Source organism: Leptonychotes weddellii, chromosome 2, assembly GCF_054177405.1.
Source record: "Leptonychotes weddellii isolate Sample4059 chromosome 2, ASM5417740v2, whole genome shotgun sequence".
NCBI lineage: Eukaryota > Metazoa > Chordata > Mammalia > Carnivora > Phocidae > Leptonychotes > Leptonychotes weddellii.
The window spans coordinates 88658870-88681231 of record NC_138370.1 but is presented as its reverse complement, the minus strand read 5'-3'; the positions used below and the strand labels follow the sequence as shown (position 1 = coordinate 88681231).

At 40.4% G+C, this 22362-nt stretch overlaps 1 protein-coding gene and 2 long non-coding RNA genes across 6 annotated transcripts in view; 1 reads left to right on the top strand and 2 right to left on the bottom strand.

Annotated features, from left to right (window-relative positions):
* PDE5A (phosphodiesterase 5A) overlaps window positions 1–1775 on the bottom strand; it is a 145363-nt gene extending 143588 nt beyond the window's left edge. For all 4 annotated transcript variants that reach the window (XR_014143157.1, XR_014143156.1, XM_006740607.3 and 1 more), the window contains exon 1: window positions 1330–1775. Coding sequence is in view for 2 of the 4 variants with exons in the window: in XM_006740607.3 (XP_006740670.1) it covers window positions 1330–1451 (122 nt within the window). In the remaining 2 variants the exon portion in view is untranslated. The remainder of the gene's footprint in view (window positions 1–1329) is intronic.
* The window catches only part of LOC145720273 (uncharacterized), a 332443-nt gene that overhangs the window by 206889 nt on the left and 103192 nt on the right, over window positions 1–22362 (bottom strand). The gene's annotated exons all lie outside the window — the stretch shown is intronic.
* LOC115943397 (uncharacterized) overlaps window positions 1995–22362 on the top strand; it is a 202040-nt gene continuing 181672 nt past the window's right edge. The window contains exons 1-2 of the long non-coding RNA XR_014143172.1: window positions 1995–2133; window positions 9386–10948. This is a non-coding gene — a long non-coding RNA (uncharacterized LOC115943397). The remainder of the gene's footprint in view (window positions 2134–9385; window positions 10949–22362) is intronic.

Below are 22362 nucleotides of genomic sequence, written 5' to 3'. Positions count from 1 at the left end.
TGACTCGAAGCCTGCTCCCTTACCGACCCCGCCACCGTGCCGCCGCCCGCCGCAGCCCGCTCGCTCCGCGCTGCGCCGCCCCCTGGCGGGGAGCGCCCGGCAGAGCGGAGGCCGAACGCCGGCGGGTGGGAGCCCAGCGCCGTGCCTCGGCCGGCCGCTCTACCATCACCGCCTTGAGTGCGCTTTCCTGGCGGCCAAGGCAGCCAGCGCCAGCTGCCCGACGGCCGCTGCCTGGAGGCGGCGGCGGCGGGTTCGGGACTCTTCTCCAAAGAGGCGCGTCCTGGAGTCAGTCTGAGTCCGCGTGTAGAAGCCTTTGCCCGCGCCAGCGGCTTCTCACCAACTCCTCAGGCTTCAGGGCATCCGCCCGCCTCCACTCTCTGCTCCAGCCCCTCCTTCCTCGGCTTCAACCTCAATTCCTCCCCAACTCTACGGGAGCGTTTCCCACGCGCGCCCCAACTGCCCCCCGGGCAGCCACCTCCCAAAGGACAGGCGCCCTCCTCCCCGCCCTCGGCAGCGGCCGCCCCGGCGCTTGGCTCTCGACCAGGAAGAGCTGGCCTCTGGGGTCGGCTGGGGCCGCGCGGGACCCGTCAGCCCCCCGCTGTCGGCTCCCGCCGCGCCTCCCCAGCGCCCTTTGTGTGCGCGCCGCGAACCCCTCTGCGGAGCCCTTTCAGCGGCGCCGCCTTGGGAGCAAGAGAGAGTGAAAGGAAGCGCCGGGCCAAGCAAGGGACTGGAAAGGGGCAAAAGGCGACAGCACTTACTCTGGGAAGATTCCGGCATGTTGCTGCCTTTGGGCTCCTCGTGGTCTCGCCCCTACCCCGACTTCCCCGCCCCGCCAAGGGCCAGGGCGAGGGGGGACGGGGGAGGAGCGGAGCTGCTGGGACCGAGTTGGAAATGGTGCTTCCGGAGCGGCAGGGAAGGGGCTCAAAAACTGTTTTGGTTTCGCTAAGGAGATTTAGGGGGACTAGGAGGCTAAAGAAGGGCTGGGGGAAGGCCCGTGAGCGCGGATGTATGTAAATAATCTTGCTCTCAGGGAATACCGGGGCAGCCGGGCTGTGTGTGTGTGTGGGGGGGGGGTCCGCATGTACATTTTTGCATTGAACTTTTTGAGCAAGTTGGATCGAATCCCACGCTTGGGCTTTTCGACTGTACTAGCCATAAAGTCGAGGTCTCTACACCCTAACAGGACCAAAGACCTACTTCAAAAGCAAAGGGCCTGGGAACCGAGGTCGTTTAATGATAAAGGAAGAGGAAAATTCAGTAAGGGAGAGAGATGAGCCCCCAGGTCACTCTCAGCGCCCCGGGTGGGTCTTCCAGGGGTCCTCTTCTTACCTGGTGGCTTTCCTAACAAAGTAAGAGAAGGTAAAGTCCCAGTGATCATCCAGCCACGCTTCCACGGAATCCTGGTCCCGCTGCAGCTTCGACTTCCCGGAGCCGGGGCTGGCCCGCTCCATGATCCGCGCCCAGCGTCTGTGCAGCTGGTTTGTGCCGTTTTCCACCCCAGCTGGGGTCTCTCCCTCGGAGGAGCCGGACTCTGCCCCGAGACCCTCCCCCTCCGCCTTGCTCCGGTCCGGCTGGCTTTTGGCGAAGCTGCTCCGGCACCCGGCCAGCCTCTTGCCACGCCCCACCTCTCCTGGTGATCACCGCTCCCAGGTGTGGCGGGTGGGGCAGGCGCAGCAGCGGCGCGTCCTCCCTGGGGTCGGGCGGAGACTGGGTCTCGCCGTCTGTCGGGTCCCCAGATTCCAAGGCGGCGGCGGAGGCAACTGGCGAGCTCTCCGGAAGCTAAGTGGCCACCGCTGGAAGGAGGCCACTCCGCCGCTGGGGTGCGCTGTGTGCTGAGCGGGTTCCAGGGGAGCGCGCAGAGGTGACTGTGGGTGTGTTCGCAGAGTGCCCCACAGTAAGAAAGGGAGAGTCGCGATGTGTGTGCCCATCCCAAGTCCTGAAAGCTGGAGTTAGGGGAACCTTCCACCAAAAGTAAGAGGTGCTGCTACCCTGGAGACTTTTCTCAGGTCTGAGTGAACAGTGACCGTCCGGCCTCGCTTTCCTCCCCAGGGCTTGGGTCTGGAAGGTGCAGGGATCGACCTTCCTCCGAGCCCAGGCAGCCCGGGGGTGTGTGCCACGGATTTGCGGCTCCTGGTGGGTAACTTCCAACAAAGGCATTTCCGTAATTACTATGTTGTTAATAACCACAAATAATTATAAATTAGGCGTCTTTGCATCAAACATTCCCTTTTTATGACTGGAACAAGATTTTCTGGGAAAAGGAAATGGTAAAACTGAAATAATCATCATGGTTTGTGTATGAAGTCAGAAGACAAGGGAACCTCTGCACAATTAGGTTAGAGAGCATAAACGCTACCCGGGGATAGTACAGAGCAGACTGGTTAGCCCAAGTTTTATTAGTCATTTATATTTAAATGGAATTAACACACACCCCACAAAAAAGTATCCGTTTCAAAGGGCTCAGCTTTCCTACTCTATTTTGTCCTATCCCAATCATGCTTTACAAAAAGGAATTGGTGTCTTCCTTTTGCTTTGTTCTCATCTCCATCTCCTTGTCCCGCAATTTGCAGTTTTAATAACGGTATTTTGCAATGACCTAATTTGGGGGCAGAATTAAATATGGAGTTGTATGTTTCACAACGTGTGAACGACACCATTAGCAGTGATATACCCATAGTGATTTAGCTGACATACTTTTAACAAAGTCCTTTCAAACTATTCTTGGCAAGAATGTTAGACATTACTCATAGAATGAGTATTACTACATAGAAATGCATAATTAAATTGATAATATAAGAACTTTAAAAAATGTCTTCCAATCCGCCAATGCAATGGTTTATCCTTCCTGCATTAAATAATTGTCCTTCTATAATTATAGTTTTTCAGAAACTTTACTGATGTATGCAAGTAACCACAAACCAACAAAAAGTAAGCAAAGCAGTAGAATGTGAAATAATGTGCAATAAATTATATCAGATTTTAAAATGCGAGTTCTGTGATCCTGATGTGTGATTACAGTGCTCGTGAACTCGAGACTTTGTCCTCAGTGCTCAGTTTTTCCCTGTGGAAATCCATGCATTTCTCCTAACAGAGGGTCAGTTATAATTTAAAACTATACTTTCCTACAAAAAATGAAGTGAATTTTTGGCTTGAATTGTTTGCTTCAGTTGGCTGCCTTGATTAAATAAACAAGCACTATCTAACTGTCCATTTTTCTCTTAACCTGAAAGGGTTAAATTATCAGAAACCAGAGAGTTTTCTGAAAAGTTACTGCAAGAAAAACAATCCGTGGATTCTGCCATTAGCGAGTCTGAATTCTGTGTGGTATACATGGCAGATTGGGGGTTCTTGTGAAGGCTGGTTACTTGAAGTGAGCATATCACAGTGGTTTGGGGGATGAGTTATTTCAAACTGTTCTAGTCTCCAGAGATCTCAGATAAAATTTGTAACAAATCTCTGTAACTTTAAAGTTCTTAAAGGTGACCTCACCCTGACCTCTTGTTTCCCAGCTCCATTTTATTTTTTATCCCTATCTGATAGATTTTTTAATGTTTTAACTTACTGGTATGGATTGCCCTAAGCATCTCCAATCTTGTTTTAGAATGAGTTAAGATTGAGTAAATAATAAACATTATCAGGAAATAACTTTAAAAATGCTGTTAATGCTATTTACAACAAACAAATGCACAATGGAGGCCTAACAGAAAGGCCTCCAATTCCCATCGTACTAGAATAAAACCCAAACTCTCTAATGTGGCTTACAAAGTTCTGCATGACTTGACTTCTACCTACCTCTACTGTTGAGGTTTTGATCATACAACTAGAAAAAAATAAATCAATGATGATCAAATTCTCAAAAAAAGGAATGTGAATTACAGGAGTCATGAAATCTTTCCTGACCTGCTTTTTTTTTTTAAATTTTTTTATTCTTATGTTAATCCCCATACATTCTATCATTAGTTTTAGATGTAGTGTTCCATGATTCATCGTTTGTGCATAACACCCAGTGCTCCATGCAGAATGTGCCCTCCTCAATACCCATCACCAGACTAACCCATCCTCCCACCCCCCTCCCCTCTAGAACCCTCAGTTTGTTTTTCAGAGTCCATCGTCTCTCATGGTTCGTCTACCCCTCCGATTTCCCCCCCTTCATTCTTCCCCTCCTGCTACCTTCTTCTTCTTCCTTTTTTTTTTTTCTTAACATATATTGCATTATTTGTTTCAGAGGTACAGATCTGAGATTCAACAGTCTTGCACCATTCACAGCGCTTACCAGAGCACATACCCTCCCCAGTGTCTATTACCCAGTCACCCCATCCCTCCCACCCCGCCCCCCACTCCAGCAACCCTCAGTTTGTGCCCTGCGATTAAGAATTCCTCATATCAGTGACTGACCTGCTTTTTTTAAATTCAAATCCCATACAGTATATTCTGTCCCCTTTGCAACCTTCCAGTGTATTCCAGGCTTGAGAAAATTAATATATTTGCACTTATAATGGGATCCAGTTTCCTCACTATTGAAGGGGGAAGACTAGAAGGTACATTGTGGTGTTGAAATGGAATTGGAGGTTAAAAATTAAATATGTGGGGTTGTGTGTGGGTGTGAGTTGTATCACGGGGAGAAATCCCACATGATGAAGAAATGCAGGCAGTTTCTAAGAGCTGTGGGTACCCTCCAGCTGACAGCCTACAAGGAGTTCCTGTCAGCAAGAGAATGAATCCCTCAGTCTTACAAATACAAGGAACTAAATTCTGCTAACAACCTGTGTGAGTGCAGAAGTCGATATTTCCCCATTCGAGCCCCAGATGTGACCACAATCCCAGCCAATATATAGACTTGCAGCCTTGTAAGATGCTAAGACATTTTCATAATTGACAACTTAATAATAATGAGTCTTATAATCCATGAACATAGTGGATTTATCCATTTATTCCACTCTTTTAAAATTTCTCCCAGTAATGTAGTTTTTAGTATATTTGTCTTACACATATTTTGTTGGATATATCTCTGTATCTACTTCAGCTCTGTCACTGAGAAGTACTAGAAGCTATGACATTCCAGTAGCAATGAGTACAGTTAGTACCCAGATTTTGGTTTCTAAAAACCATTCTTCACTTTAAAAGGAATCAGAAGTCTGTGGAGAAAAAATTCCAGGTCTAGGACACAGAAAGTATTAGATAAGCCTGGAAAATCTTGTTTTGCTAGAAAATTAGAAAGGCTTGAAAAGATGGCAATATATCAGAAGGACAGAGGATATATCTGCAGGGAGCTTCCAATGGACAAATCTAGAGCAATTTAAATATCAAAATTGGGATACATAATAGTAACAAATTTTAACAGCTGACTAAAATAAGAAACTGTAATTTCACTCTGGTATAAATAAATCACTAGATAAGTAAGTAAATAGGAAAGAAGAGAATGTTCCTTACAGTAGAATGCTAACTAATGAATACAAAAGGAATTATGTAGTAAGAGAATCATTAATGGTTACTAAAACTAATCAGTGAGAGTTTGATGATGAATGGAGTATCTCCTCATAAGTTTTTTATTAGTCATCATGGGGAAATAGTATCTTTACAATGGAGAGAACTTACGGATACCTTTCTAACCAAGTGATCAATTTAATATCACTTATATTGGGACAAACCAAGCATATAAACCTCTAAATAGGATATTCTGAGAAGGACACAAAATCACTTCTATGTTATTCCTGAATCTAAATCTAATCCTGAGGATCGGATTGAGGGATTTCCAAACAAACACACCCAGTTTGAGGCGCTTTGTACAAAATAACTGGCCCGTATGCTTCCAAGACTTCAAGGTCAAGAAAGACAAAGAAAGACTGAGGACCTAGTTATTTACTACTTTGTAACAATATTACCACAATTTTAGTGGCTTGAAGCAACACACATTTGTCATCTCCCAGTTTTTGTGAATAAGGGGTCTAGGCTCCGCTAAACAGTGTCTTCTGCTCAGGGGAGGTCTCACAAGGCAACCGGGGGGGAAGCCAGAGCTGCCTCATCTGAGGGTCAGTGGGAGAAGGATCTGCTTCCAAGTGCACTCAGGCTGTTGGCAGAATCCAATTCTTTGTGGTTGTAGAACCGAGGGATTCTTTTTCTTGCTGAGTTCTGACTAGAGACCCTAACAGGCTGTTGGCTGGGAGCCCCCCTTTGCCTCAAGAAGCCGCCTTCATTTCCTTGCCTTCATTATCCCACCATGACTGCCTGCTTCCTTGGAGCTAGCAAGGGAGAGAGACCCCAGCGATACGGGACTATAATCTTATGTACATAACCATGCAGTCACATACACATAATTACATACATCCCATCACCTTTGCCATATTCTGTTTGTTGGGAACAAGTCAAGCTTCTGCCTTCACACAAGGGGAGGGGAATCACAACAGGGTGTGAACACCAGGAGAAGGATCCATGGAGGCCACCTCAGGAATCCTTCTAGAATAACACTGTCATAAAGCATAGTGAGTGCGATGTAGCATGTGTCCAGTAGATATTTGTGGGGGCAGTTTGAAAAAAAAAGTTTTCTTAAATTACTTTGGCAGTACTTTTGTGTATTGTATGTAAATATGTTAGCAATTGATCTTTGAGGAAGGGTTATTTCTTTTCATGGTCTTTGGAAGTCTTATCACACTTAATAAAATCACCTTTTACTCTTAGCAGCCCTGGGCTCATGTGAAATAGTTTTCTGAGGACAGTGTTGGAATACATGCTTCAAGCTGTTGCACAGCAGGGATCAGCTTAATATCTTAAATGTGTGAATTTAAATTAGATCATAATTTTCCATTTCAAAGACTAAGCCAGCTTATGAATAATAAAGCTGTATAATGGTGCAATTATTCCCATCAGTACAGAGAATTTTCTTTCCCAAATCAAACATAGGGTTTTCTACCCAAGTCTCTTGTGGCACCCCGGAATTCAGTTTGACATACAAAGTCTGATCCATGTAAAAAGACATTACATAGAAAATGGTGAGCAGCTGTTTTTTGTATCAGTGAAGGTCACACACAGAGGAAATGGACGTCCATGAAAACAGGAGGGATTTTGGACAGATACTAGACACGCCTTCCTGACAGAGGGATGCGATACAGATGGATTTATGATGAAAAACAACTGTGGAATTTTTCCCTAGAGACTTTTACAAATGGGGTGGACAACCATCTGTTGATAATGCTTTGAAGTCCTGTATCAGAGACAGATTGACCTCAAGGGCTCTCCAGGTTCCTCACTGCCCTTTCACCTGCATATGGAGAGTATGTTAAACAGAGCAATTATATGGTTTTCATTGATAAATAATATTAACCGCTCACAGAAACGTAACATATATCATAAACACTCAGACCCAGAACATATCTATGCTCTTCTCATCCACTTTCCTATTAAAAGAGAGATTCCATTCTCTAGAGAAAATATCTTGCACTAGTCAGAATGACTAAAAATAAAATAATTAGTTTAGAAAGAAATAGCAAGGACTGAAACACTTTTAAGTCAACTACATCCAGGTGTGACACACTTAACTAAAAACCAGTTTAAAAGTAGGTCGTTTAAAATAGACTCTTTAAAAGTTAAAGGAACAAAAATGTGTATTTTTAAAAGAAAATCTAGAGAAACAGATTTATTGATCTTGAATTTCTAGTCTAGAGAATCACTTGTCTTTTAAAAAAATATAAATTATAGGTAAAAAATTTTCAGTTGATGTGGACAGTCCCATTTTAAAAATCTCATGTCTTTTTGTAGACACCATTGTGGAGCTTGCCTTCTCCCAAGTATGTAAGGAAAAGTGTGATTTAATTATCAAGCCAGAGAAAAAGAAGGAACCTCATGAATGGTGATAATTTTCATCTTTTAGGAGTAGCTTTTAGGTAAACTTCTTTGAACTAATTCTTTTTTTTAATCAACATTTTATAATTTAATAAAATCAATTTAACAAAACTCAAAATTAGGTATATTATAAATTGTGCAAAATTTTTCACTCAAATTCAATCCATGCATTGAAAATGCTACATTTTTCAAATCAACAAAGGCTGTATAGAAATCTAAACTAGAAGTTCATTCTTTACAGATAGTCACAGTGATTCAGTTTTCCCATTCTTTTCTTACAGGGAAATTAGCAATATATTGAAATGGAATAACTTGCCACCATTCAAATCTAAAAGCTCCAGGATAAAATTTTCCAGCTAGGCTCACAGAAAATGTTCTTTAAATAATTGCAGTCCCAAGATGCTTAATCAATAAATCAATAGAAAGAAGAAACTACATTCATAGAACAGGCCCCAATTCCTTCAAGTTCATTTGTTTTCATTCTTCTCTGCTGATGAAATCACTGAGTGCATCAATTAGAAGCTTCGCACAAGCTATTCCAGCATGAAAGTCAGGGCCGCATAATCTCTTTTATATTAGGGCTAGGGATCTGACAAACGTTTCAGTAATGTTTTAAAACTCTAGAATTTATCAGTGCCAGTGATTTTCTCTTTGCAGTAGTGACCTTGGAAGGCTATATATTTTTATAAACTGTGCTGCCATTGCTAAAAACATTTTGGTAAATTTCTCCTTGGAATGCTCTCAGAGTCTGCATTAGTCTTCTTGTATCTCTTCACTAGTGACAATATTTTGGTTTGTTTATTTTCTGATAAGAGGGAATTTGTTTCTTTGTATATTTTAAACAGCCAAAATCACTCCTCCTATGGTCCGGTGGGAAATACATTTTTTTTTTTTTTGTAAAATGAGAAATGATTATAAAGTAATAGGACTGATTTTTGTTCTCTAGATTGGAAATTTGTATTATCTTTTACATTTGCTAGCTGCCTGACCCCAGGCAATTTACTCAGCTACTCCCTGCATGCCTCAGTTTCCTTACCTGCAACAGGACTAACAGCAACCCACATAGTGTTGTTGTGACTATTAAGTGATATAATAAATACGCAGTAGAGCACATAGAGCTCAATAGTTCTTTTTTTAAAAAAATATTTGTTTATTTATTTGAGAGAGAGAGAGAGCCAGGGGTGGGGTAGAGGGAGATGGAGCAAGAGAATCTCAAGCAGACTCCCTGTTGAGCAGGGAGCCCGACATGGGGCTCGATTCCACAACCCTGAGATCATGACCTGAGCTGAAAGCAAGAGTCAGACACTTAGCCGACTGAGCCACCCAGGCACTCTGAGCTCTTACTAATTCTTACACCAGGCACTCTGAGCTCTTCTAATAATTCTTACTGAGAGAATAACTATATGAAGGGACTTCTAGCTTCATCTTCCCATCAGACTCCTTTCTCCCAAATCCAGCACGTTATCCAAAACTTACTGAAAATCTATCCTCTGAAATCAGCTCTCTCTTTTTGGGGTTACTAATTCATTTTGTAATTCTCTCTTTTCAGCCAGTCATGGAGTCCTGATATGAATGTGTCCTACATCACCTGTCATCAGAAATATGTGGCTAGTTCAAGTGAAACAAGCTTTTCCTGATTTGCGGAATTCAGAAAACAGTGATGAGACTCAGTTTAAAATGAGACTGCAAAATGTTTGAAAATCACTGGACAGATATGCAATGGTTAGCAGGAGTTTCTGGAAGAAATACAAGGCAAATGCTACTTTACTAGTCTTTGCTGAAGAAGGTATTAACTATTGGATTTCCAAGATAAACGAAAAAGTAAAGAGGATATAGGGTATGATTTTTAAGCCTTCACCTGAGACTCTACCATTCCCTGCCCTCTACCCACCAAAAATTGTTTTAAAAAAGCAAACTTTGTGATGGACAAGGACAGGCACAGGTCTAATGTTGCTGGACTCTTGGGGTGTAAACGCACTGCACCCCAAGCCTCAGCATACTAGCACATACTGACATGTCCCCAGCCGCCCTAGTGTAAGAATCACTTGCAAGAATATTTCAATGAGGGGTTTCCAACCAAAGATAAAGCCATTTTTCCTGTAGGCTTTGAAAAATTGATGTACCAGGAATGGAAGGAGTATTCTGGAAATGAAATTTTAGTCCAAGTGAAAACTCTATTTGAACACTGATTAAAACTGCAATTGTAAAAGGTACCATAGTGGGAGTTACAAATGTAGGCAACGGAGGGCTTACACCATTCTCTGTGTCCTCATGATCATGCCTATGTCCTCAAGAACATACCCCTACATAACTCTGGCACAGTGCTTAAAAGCCCTAGAGGAAGCAGTGAGCATTTGGAGAGTCACTGGGCATACTGAATATCTTCTGATTGTCCCTCCAGATCTGTGTTCCTGGGAAGCTGACCTATAAAAACTACATCAGCAAGGTCCTTTGCCCTCTGGCTAGTGGTTGCCTTGTTTAAGGGGGAGCATCAGTAACAAATGAGGGGGTAGAGGAGAATGAGCTCAGAATTTTTATTAACCTGATACAATGGACTAAACATGGTGGCAAATTTTTTGCTACTTCTCCCACTGAACGGTAGAGTCCCATTCTCCTCTCTCCTTTCATTGGGACTGGCCCAAGTGATTTGCTTAAACAACTGAATGCAGGGCAGTGACATTTTGGGACTTCTGAGGCTAGGTCATTATAAGAAGTCTTGGAGCTCCCATCTCCCCAGGTCTCCTGGAGCATTCACTCTTGGAGCTCTGAGATACAGTGTAAGAAATCTGATAAACTGGGATTGCATAGGGAGAGACCCTATGGAGAAAGAGCAATGCCAGCCATTGCCCAGATGTTCCCGCTTTTCCAGGCAGATATGTGAGTGAAAACACCAACTTGGAGGACATTGCAACCCCAGTAGATACAGTATGTGAAGAATCAAGAAACCCAGCCAATAGCAGAACTGAGACCCCAAACATCTGACCCCCGCTGAGCTGTTCCAGACATTTCCAGCTGTTCAAGCCACCCTTGCCGAGGCTGAGGCTCCAGGCATTGTGAAGCAAAAATAATCTATCTCTGCTATGCCCTGCCAGGGTTCCTGGCCCACGAAATGGTGAGCATAACACATCATTATTGTTTTATGTAAGTTTGGGGGTGTGTTGTTACACTGCAGTAAATAACCAGACACCTGGTAACCTCCCAGCTGTGTCATCACTGGTTGGCTGTGTTCCTCTGCAGAGTCTCTTCAAGGCAGCCCTCTCCATATAGCTACTCATGCCTTCTAGCCTATCGGAGGTAATGGGTCCCTGCTATCGCTAGCTCTACTAGCCATTGTTCTTGGCTTTCTTAAATCTTGCTCACATTTAAAAAATAGTCCCTTAATTAAACTCTCCTGAATTACCCAGTTTAAGGGTGTCGTCTGTTTCCTGTTGGAATCTCAGCTCACGTGCCAGACCTGCTATACATTGTCTCAAGACATATTGAGGAGCAGGGGAGAAAGCTACAGCCTATGGAAGGAGATTCAGAATTATACTTCAGATAGCCACAGAAAAATTTGCCTAGCAAAACGGTATGTTTATATACTTATATCAAGTAATTAGTATGCTACCCTTAATGAAATAGTTTAGAAAAGACTAAGTTTCTAAGGCCATCCTTAAGGTTTTCTGGATTCAGTAAGTCTTACCCTTTTGCTTTGGGAGGGAAGTGGTTATTCTCTAGCACACTGCATTATTTTATTTAACAAGCATTTATATATTACACTTTCTATATTCCAGGCACTCTTCTTCTTCTTCTTTTTTTTTTAAGATTTTATTTACTTGAGAGAGAGAGAGAGCACGTACACATGAGCAGGTGGGAGGGGCAGAGGGAGAAACACACTCCCCACTGAGCAGGGAGCCCCACCCCGGGATCGATCCCAGAACCCTGAGATCATGGCTTGAGCTGAAGGCAGACACTTAACCAACTGAGCCACCCATGTGCTCCTCCAGACACTCTTCTAAGACCTTTACAAATAATGACTCATTTAACTCTCCTAATAACCCTATCAGCCCTGTGTTATTATCACTATTTTACAGAGGAAGAAACCAGGGGATGTCGAAGTTCCCTAACTGGCCCAAGGGCTCACAGCTAGTGAACTAGAACTACCACTGGAAACCACAACGTTCGGCTGTAGAGTGTGTGCTCTTTACCCCTGTGTTACACTGTTAAGTCTTGCCAGGAAAGGCTTAGAAACAGGAGAAATGAGATGCCTGGGGTGGTCTGCTGTGTGACTAGGCTCCGTGATTGTCGGGGCCGCCTCTTCCCACAGGCATCAAGAGATGATGGAGAGTGAGCAAGAGAAACAGACTGGGAGCTTCTGAGAGCACAAATACCAGAGAGGACAAGTGTAGTAGTTATCCGCCTCTGTGTACCAAATCACCTCAAAATGCAGTGGGTTAGAGCAACGCTAGGTGTTTATGTCTTACAGTTTCTGTGGGTCAGGGATTCAGAGAGGGGCCAACAGCATCTCTAATCTGCCATATCTGGAGTCTCAGGTGGAAGACATGGAGGCTGGGGTTGGAATCATCTGAAGAGTCATTCAGTCCCGTGTGGGCCTGGCTGTGTTTGCAGCCTGAAATACTGTTCACCCTCCATCTGGTTCCAGGGGTGCTGAGAGGAAATGCTCTCACAAATGAAACATGGTTTCATGTGTGGGAGTTAATATTTTGGAAAACCTAGCTTAAATGATTGTTTGTTTCAGCCAGGCTTTCTGAAGAAAGCAGAGGGCAAGCTCAAAAGGGGTAAAGGGATTATTATAAAAATGTGAGGAGTGTTTAAAGAAATAAAAAATAAGGAATTATGTAGAACCTCAGGACTAGCAACAGCAGAGAGCCATTATCTCTCCCAGGACTGAAAGAAGGGGAGAAGTTACCAGAACCCTGAGGGGAGCTATTTGTAGAGTGTCTGACAAGAGCTATGGCCTTTAGGAAGGAATGCAGATAACCAAGGATGAGTTGGTGGAGGAGAAAGAGGGTGAATAAATACTCCTGTCTCATTGTCCTCCTGCCCTCTGATCTTCTGCTTATCTAACCCAACTCGATGCCATATGGCCAGACCAGTTCATATAGTCCAGCTTCCCAGGACCACAGAGTAGAGTGATGGTGAGAAAGGTAGAGAATGAGCCTGGAGAGACAAACAGAAGATATCCAACACATCAAAGTATGACTGGTGGTAGATGGTGGGGAGTGAAGAGTATGTTTTGGAGGGTCACCAGTTGTCCCTTATAGAACTTCAGATGAATGCTGCTGGAATTTGTAGTGTCACCATTAACAGACTTTATATTATGGTGTATCATATGAGACTACCATTTTGTAGGTTAAAAAATAGGAAAAATTGGCAATTTCATATAGTTCAACCCAATATTCTGGGTACTTTCCAGTAAAGTTGCAAATGAATAAATACTCACATTAGATAACGGAAAATGTTGCTTCTCATTGTTTTATGATTGACTATTTTCTGAGTTAGGACTATTAGACTTGATCAAGCTTTTTTTTTTTTTTTTTGGTTGTTCAGGGGTGAGCCAAGATAAAAATATAAGGTCAGCAAAACTTTTGAGGTAGGCATGTTACTTACTATAGCTCATGGCACTCTCAACCTGGGTGCCAAGTGAAGTAGTTTAACCTACATAGCAGTTTGTCCTTCAAAAAGTAGACAGCCTTGAACCCAAGCAGAGAATTATAAAGAGTATCTTGATGCCTGAGTTTCAGTGAGGCCCAGCAGCAAATAGAAGAGACTCAGGATAGACCATGGGAATGGCAAGTTTTGAGTTTCATGTTCAAATCATGCCTTTCATGATTTGAAATCACACATTATTTAGTAACTTATTGGATAAAGAAATTCTGGGGAGAAGTGGTGGAATTTAAAGGGATATACTGGGCTCTCCGCTAATGTTTTGTTTTTACTGATTGGATTAATTGGAACAAAACAAGAGATATGCATAAATTTTTATTCTCTAGGTTTATGGAGCAGATCACACTGGATATACATGTTTGTGTTCTGTTGAAAAACTAAAAAGCAAAAAAAATTTCTAGTTTCCTCCTTATGTATTTTTGGGAATTTGAAACTAAACTATACCAATTTCTATATTCCTGTTTTTTCCATTTTCTATATTCTTTATTCTTGCTCTAAAAACAAATAATCTTGCGATTCTATAAAATTAAAGGAATTGCATTTATATGCCTCATCTTCTTATAACATCAGCCTCTTTAATTGGGAGATTCCATCAATGAACATTTTCTAAAAGTTGCTTAACCTTTATGGAGGGTCTACTTTATATCACACATTATGATTTTACATAGCTCATCTCATTTAAATCTTCCCACAATTCAGTGCAGATTTTATTTCTATTTTATAAATGAGGAAATATGTGCATAGGGTTTAGGAATTTCTTCCAGGTGGCTATAAAAGAGGGATCTCTAAATGAGTGGCGAGTGAAACATGAATGTTAGTAGGATGCTTGAATGCATTTAGTCTAGCAACAAAATCAAGATATAAATATAAGCTGTAATATAACAACAGTTTACATATCTCTTATTTTGTTTCAAATAATCACTCCAAACAAATTCTATCAGCAGCTAGCCCAGTATATCCCCCATAAACTTTACCTCCTTCACCAATTCCCTAAACTGTACATATACCAATAGCTTATGATAGATGGATAAAGAGCACCTAGCACGGTGCTTTAAATTGGGAAGTGCTCATTAAAGTTTGGTTGAATGAAAGGTTAGCAAAAACATGATCTGAAATGCACAGTTACAAATGGGAAAGAAAATGTTTGATACCATTTCCAAAGTTACAGCCTGATTTTAAAAATAGGAGCTACAGAATGACCAACCTGGTATATAACTCCTTTTGGCAAAAAGGTTGAAACACACCATGAATTTGAAAGACAGGATTGCAAAAAGTCTCTTGACTGAATAATTCTAAATAATTCTAAAACTACAAAATAAACATTCTTTACCTATGGAAGAGTAGTGCCCTTTCAACGTTTTTATTTGGTTTTGATTTTTGGATGGGTTATATTTTATATATGATCACCCATCACCATTTGAAATAGACATTTCTGCTGCCCACGAGCATCCATTTCTCTCTTCTTTCCAATAGTACCCAGACCTTATTCAAGCGTCTTCCTCTTCCTCACACCTCCCATGGGCTTCCGGAGAACCTGAGCTCACTACTCACCCCAGGGGTGGCTCTGTTACTTTTCAGGCTAATGCCATATCCCTAAAACAAGCCATGGGTGCTGGAGATGACCTGTGATCCAATTAATGTGAGGAGAGGTTCTCAAGGGGCATCTAAGAAAGACCCATCATCACAATGAGAGAGATTTCCAGAGTGACGCTCCTCTAGACATTACCATCATTCTTCTGCAGCGATTTTGCTACTGTGCTAGTCCTCTGAAGAGGAAGCTTCTATTTATTTATTTATTTTTTATTTATTTATTTTTATTTTTTTAAAGATTTTATTTATTTATTTGAGAGAGAGAGAATGAGAGACAAAGAGCACGAGCGGGAAGAGGGTCAGAGGGAGAAGCAGACCCCCCCCGCTGAGCAGGGAGCCCGATGCGGGACTCGATCCCGGGACTCCAGGATCATGACCTGAGCCGAAGGCAGTCGCTCAACCAACTGAGCCACCCAGGCGCCCGGAAGCTTCTATTTAGAGCTGGAAAAGACCTCTAGTGCTGCAGGATTGTCCCCTCGAAGGCCTCACCTCCTTCTCTCCAAGTTAATTGTGCCCGTAAGTATCTGATTGCTTAACTAGTTTGAGTTGGGTTTTCTGTCATTTACAGCTGAAAGTATGCCGATCTATAAGCCATCAACATTTTATTCTCATCAACAGTTCTGCTATAAATATAATTTTGGTTTGAGTCAATAAAAGCAGTAAAAAAGACAGTCCTTGCTCATGGGATCAAAATGAGACTGTTGCAAACCCGGAAGTCTATACTTAGAGGCCTGCACAGCCATATACTCAGCCCCTCAAGACTCCATTAGTTAAAAAAAAGTCGCCAATTCTAGTATGACCGTTCATCTGAAGTCATCAAGTTTTAGTTCCCTGACACTGTACATTGTGTGTTTTGTGAAATTATACATTTCCTGTGATAGCAAGAAGCCCAAGTAATAATTTACCTGGCAAAGGACAGTGAAGAGTGAAGACGGGTATGTAATTTAGGTACGGAGTGCTGTAGAACTTTTGCATATTTTTAACACCACGCAAAATGATTTGAATAAAAAAAACTTAACACGTTTTTAAAATCCAGCAAATTAAGAAAAGGTCATAAATTATTTTTTAGGCACATTTAAAGAGAATCGTTAGAATCAGAGCCATTACAATTTGTTTCAAGTTGTAATGCTGCTTCTTACCAGAAAAAGAACATTTGACACTTGAGTAGATGATAGAGGTATACATAATTTTTAAAAACCATTCTGAATTTAAATTATCACAGAACTATCAATGCAGGGTTTCAAATTGAGACTACCGCAAACAATTCACCTAAAATAATGTGTCCATTTGGTTTAAAGACCTAGAAGGGAAGAATAATTAGCAACTTATGAATTATCATTTTAGTCACACTCAAATTTCAAAAGTATGCTTGTGACTTGAATAAATATGCTCTTGAGTATAAAATGAGGCCCAAATTTACTTTGAAATCTTAAATGATTGTATTTGTTAAATGGTTATTTATGGCCTACAATCAAATTATAAACTGTTAAAAAAACAGCATTTACTTTTCCTGTAAAGAGAGATTATTTTTTTAAGTTTCTTGTTTTCCTTCCTAGTATTTATGGCACATTTATTTGGAGTAAAGGGGTTAAAACAAACCCAGCTCTTGTGTAAGCTAGGGGATTGACTTCTGGAGTCTCAGAGATATTTCTTCTTTGTATTTTGCATTTGCTTTGTATTTATGTATTATGCAAAAAACTAATTCTATTGTTTTTTAAAAAATTGAATAAATAGCAGGATATCTGCTTTGTTGCTCAGAATTTGTTCACATAAAATCACAGTATTGTCCCCAACTGATCATATAGTAACTATTTTCCAACTGGAAAATGAACTAATAGTTGAGACAGTATCTTAACTGCTTTATTTACAGGAAAGAAAACCTAATCACTAACTATAAAAAAAAATCTAGTTGTAAAACAAATGGCAAAACAGGGATAGTGATAATGATTATCACTCAAACAGTCATTGAGAGTTACATTTAGAAAATAATATTTCCTAATGCCTTTGGAAATCTTTCTCACCTTGCCTGCTCAAGCTTTTTTCCAATATCCAGTAAAAACCTGACTCTATTCTGTAAAAGTATCCCTTATGGTATTTTTTTCTACAAAAACTAACCGATTGATTAGTGATTGATTTTTGTTTTGTTTTGTTGTTGTTGCTTTAGGTCCCAAATAGGCAATGTTCTAGAAGGGGACATAAGTCATGAATAGAAGAATAGTTCAACTATTCATAGGCTCTAGAAAGCTCCTCACTGTTTCTTCCAGGTTTATTCATCCATTCATGTATTCAATGATAAAGGATTTTTGAATGCCCCCTAAGTAAAAGAAATTCTTCAAAAGTGTTCTAAGTATACCATTGCTGGGAGGACAGCTATTATGCCATTCATTTTCTGTTTTTTTTGCAAGGAAATGTACCCCTTTGAGCTTGTTTGAGTTGGATATGTATTCCTAAAGTAAATATTGCTATTGATGGCTTCCTGTTTAATGTTAAGCTAGTCAAGTGATCCTAGAAGTCTTCCGGTTGTGTTAAAATTTCCTTTACATAGATTCAAATGTAATTACTTTCATATTATTTGGTACGTAAAAACCAATGACCTCCCGTATTCAAACTTTTGTACCATTTTATTCTTACATTTCCTGAGAGACAAATTGACAAAAATAACAGTATTATTTTAAAGTAATGATGCTATATCCCATTTAGACCAACACTTAACGTATGTCACATTAAATTTTAGACAGAAATTAGCTTAACGATGCTGGCTTCCTGGTTCTTGGGAAGTTATTCATTACTCTTTTTTCTTATCTGCAAAATTAAATTAAATTCCATGTAATCTATCAACGTTGCTACATCTGGACCCACATCCTCTGCTCTTCCTGCAGGAACACGGCTCTTATCTCTTCACTTGCATGCCAGATACTGTTCCTCCTTCACACTCCATGAGGCTCTGTGGATACTTTCTCTCTTCTGCATCATCCCTTCTTCTGCAGTAAATTATTCCCATCAGCATAAAAGCATGCTGTAATATCTTTCATCCTTTTTTTATTAAAAAAGCCTTCTCTAGACTCTACATCCCACTAGAGTTCTGCTTATTTCTCTGCTCCTTTTTGTGGAGCTCCATCCCTGATTCTGTCTTCTTCATTTCCTCCCTCTCTACTTGGATCTTTCACCCAAACCCACTTCTTTTTCTCCTCCACAGCACTGTCTCTTGAACACATGGCAGTTATGCTTTATTCCATTTCCATCCCTGAGAAGAGTGCTTGTTAGGGGCACAAATGACATCTATGGTGTAACCAGTATAAAATTCTCAGTCCTCATCCAACTTGACTTACCAGCAGCATTTGGCACAGGTGATGATCCCTTCTCCATGTTCCTCACTGTGTTTCCAAGACAACTGTCTGATACCCCATCTCACTCGCTGCTTGCTTGTCTCTCTTAGTTGCTGGATTTGCCTCCTTTTCCCAACTAGGATCAGTCTTCAGCCCCCATTTATTCTTGCTTGTGTCTTCAGCATTCTCATTTCTGAGCTGAAAACTTCCAAAATTATATGCCCATCAATGGAGAACAAGACTGATTTTATTTCTAATTGTGACATACAACTGGAAAAGAAGATTCTATGGCACCCTTCTTTCTTGATTCCATATTTATCCCCTCGTTCTTCCTGCTACCCTTGGGATCAAACATGATGTTCATTTGTCCATTTATCTGACAAATACTTATTAAGCAATATGTGCCAGACCCTATTCTGGCTTATCCATAATCTAGGCTTCTAATGGTTTCTGGTCTTTGCCTTCTTCTTCTTCTTTTTTTTTTTCTACCAGTTCTTCTTGTTCAGTTTTATCCATTCCCAATACTTCAGATATGTGCTAAGGACCCCCCAGATATATGTCCCCACTACCTCCAGATACTTTCTCCCCAAAGCTGCAAACTCAAAATTCTACACACTAGATTTCTATACCTAGAACAAACACTTCAAATTCAACAATACAATTTAAATGCAATTGTGTTAGGAAAGCAAACAACACAAACGCTGATGCCCTTCCTGCCTAAGCCAGACCTGAGTCATTCTCAATTCTTCCTCTTCTTTTAGCTTACCAGGCCTTTCTAAGTATCCCTGTAACTGGTCCCCTTAGCTCTATTCCTACTAATAGTGCTTCATCACCTAACACACCACAAGCATTTTTTCTCTAAGGATCTCTGCGCTTCCATTCTTGTATTCCTCCATCTCTTGCCCACTTTGCTGCCAGTATCATCTACCTAAATTGAAATCTGAATATTTCACTGCTCTGAAATATCATTTCTGATGGTTCTCCATCTCCCACAGAGAAAAGCTCACAGTATCATCCCTTGTAAGAATAAAACATGTGAACCTCATCAGCTCTTCTGCAAAGACTTGACATTTCTGGCCCAACAGAATGACTTGTAGATCTGTGAAGTGGACATGGTTTTTCTGACCTTTTGTCTCTGCATATGTTTCACACCCTGCATATAGGGTGGATGCCCATCTTCCATCAAGACTCAGATCAACTTGGGGCACCTGGGTGGCACAGTCGGTTGAGCATTAGACTTGGTTTCTGCTCAGGTCATGATCTCAGGGTCATGAGATTGAGCCCCACATGGGGCTCGTGCTCAGTGCGAAGTCTGCTTGGGATTCTTTCCCTCTTCCTCTCCTCCTCCTTATAGTCCTCTCCCTGCTCACGTGCTCTCTCTCTTAAAAAAATCAATCAATCCATCAATAACAGATCAACTTATACTGTCTTTGAAGCCCCTTAAGCCGTGACACTACCCATAATTAGGCCTTCTCTCTTCTGTGTTATTATACCTTGTATAGATATCTTATTTTTTTCCATGTATTTCACATAGTGTAATTATTTGTCTGTATGTCTGTCTACTTCAATGTACAGGGCAATCTATGAAGGCAGAGACCATGTATTATTAATCCTATAATTTTAGTTTTTTAATTTTTATTTCATCTTTTGTAAAGAACAGGGAATAGCTGATATGCACTATCATATAATGAACATTTTTAAACTGCAGAAGTTTAGATTATAAGACAAAACTTATTTTTTCTAAAACATAACTAGTTTCCTAATATGAGTTAATCACTTATACACTTGTTTTTTTAATATTGAACTATAACCCCCATACCATAAAATTCACCCTTTTAAAGTGTACAATTCAGTAGTTTTTAATATATTTACAAAGTTGTATAACCATCACCACTATCTGATTCCAGAACATTTCCAGTTCCAGAACATTTTCATTATCCCCCCAAAAAATTCTGACCCCCATTAGCAGTTATTCCCCATCCCCACCCCCTCTCCAGGTCAACTAATCTGCTTTCCACCTCTATTGGTTTGCCTAATCTGGACATTTAATATAAATGGAATTATGTAATATATGGCTTTTTATGCCTGGCTTCTTTCATGTGGTATCATATTTTTAAGTTTCATCCATGTGGTAGCATGTTTTATTACTCTTTATGACTGAATAATATTCCATTGTATAGATATACCATATTTTGTTTATCCATTCTTCAATTGATGGATATTTGGGTTTTCCACTTTTTAGCTATTATGAATAATCTTTCTATGAACATTCATGTACAAATTTTTCTGTGGGTGGACATATGTTTTCAATTCTCTTGGGTAAATGTTAGGGATGGAATTACTGGGGCATATAATTCTATGTTCTTTGAGGAACTGCCAACTGTCTTCTAACGTGACCGCACTATTTCATGTTCCCATGAGCTATGTATAAGAGTTCCAATTTCTCTACATCCTTACCAACACTTGCCATTGTTCATCTTTTTGATTATAGTCCTCTTGATGGGTATGAAGTGGTATCTTATTGTAGTTATACGGGGTTTGATATCATCCTCCCATAAAAGGGTTATAAAGATTTCCATTCTATTTAAAACCAATAAACAAATATTTCACTTTATATTACTCTGAAATAAATGGGAGGTAAGACTCTATCTAAAATGTTTCAAAGGACTTAGCATATTTTAAATTATTTCTTATTATTCCTAAGGTACTTCCAAGATTCTCCTGTTTCCCTTTTTTTTTTTTTTGGCAATATAAGACCCCGAAATGCTGTTAATTAAGATTTGACTCATGTTGATTTTGTTGATACTTTCTAGTTCCTATCTATCTTATGTGTAAGCATTATATGACAGTTCAGGGCTAAGGAAAAAGATAACACATTTAATTTGTCTCCCTTGTGACTCTTTAGACTTTTTTTTCCTTATTTTTTCTTAATTATTCTTTTCTGATAACTAGCAATTACTTTGTTTTTGTCTGCATTTAACCCACTCAACTTAATATTATCTGAAACTTTTTATAAACATACTATAAATTCCTTTCTGCTGCACAACATGGGGATGGATATTCAGCATAGATAGTGGGTTTTAGAAGTCAGGTAATTTGTTTGAACATGCGATAGCGTAGAGTGACATTTGTTATAGTGGCTGTTTGTACCTTAACGCACACATTCCTTCAGTTAAGTCTTAGAAATGAGGTGACTATGATTGTGGCCAGCACTCCAGTCTCTAGTTGAATAGAGGATTATTCCAGCTTCTACAAAAAATGGTGACAGTGATTTGCCCAGATGTATTCCCAAGCTGATAAGATATGGCCAGATGCTACAGGCCATTTTCTGCAGTGTTAGGGCTTTTGAGAGACTTCTGTTGACAAGTCGCAAATATATTCTCATGGGATTGTTGCTCTGTTTTTTTCCATGTTTGTAAGAATATCCAACCAATGATCTTGTGTTCATGCACTTTAAGTATTTCTCAATTTTGTTTGGAGGCTTTAAGTTAGCCGTTGACTAAATGCTTTCTTCATTCATTCACAATTTATTCACCCTAGATCCTTAGTGGGGTGCCTATGATTTTCATTATTATTATTATCACTAAAACGTTATCTCCTCAAAGACTTTTCTGACTTTTCCTTAAGCTACCATGTATTTATATAGCTGTGTATAACCTAATTAACCCATTCCATAGAACCTTACTTTAAATATCTCAGATCAAATATTTTAACTTCACTCTCATGTGAGTGCATAGCTGAACACTTAGTTTAAATGGTATCACTTCATCCTCACTAATAGGCACAACTAAACATCAGTCACCATATAATTCACCTTACCAATTATGCACAATTTTTTTATTTTGAACTAGAAGTAAAAAATAATAAGCATCCACATTTCTGTCTGTTAATGTACAGTGATTTTTAAAAGGAAGGAAAGCAAATTATGTAGAAGAATAATTTG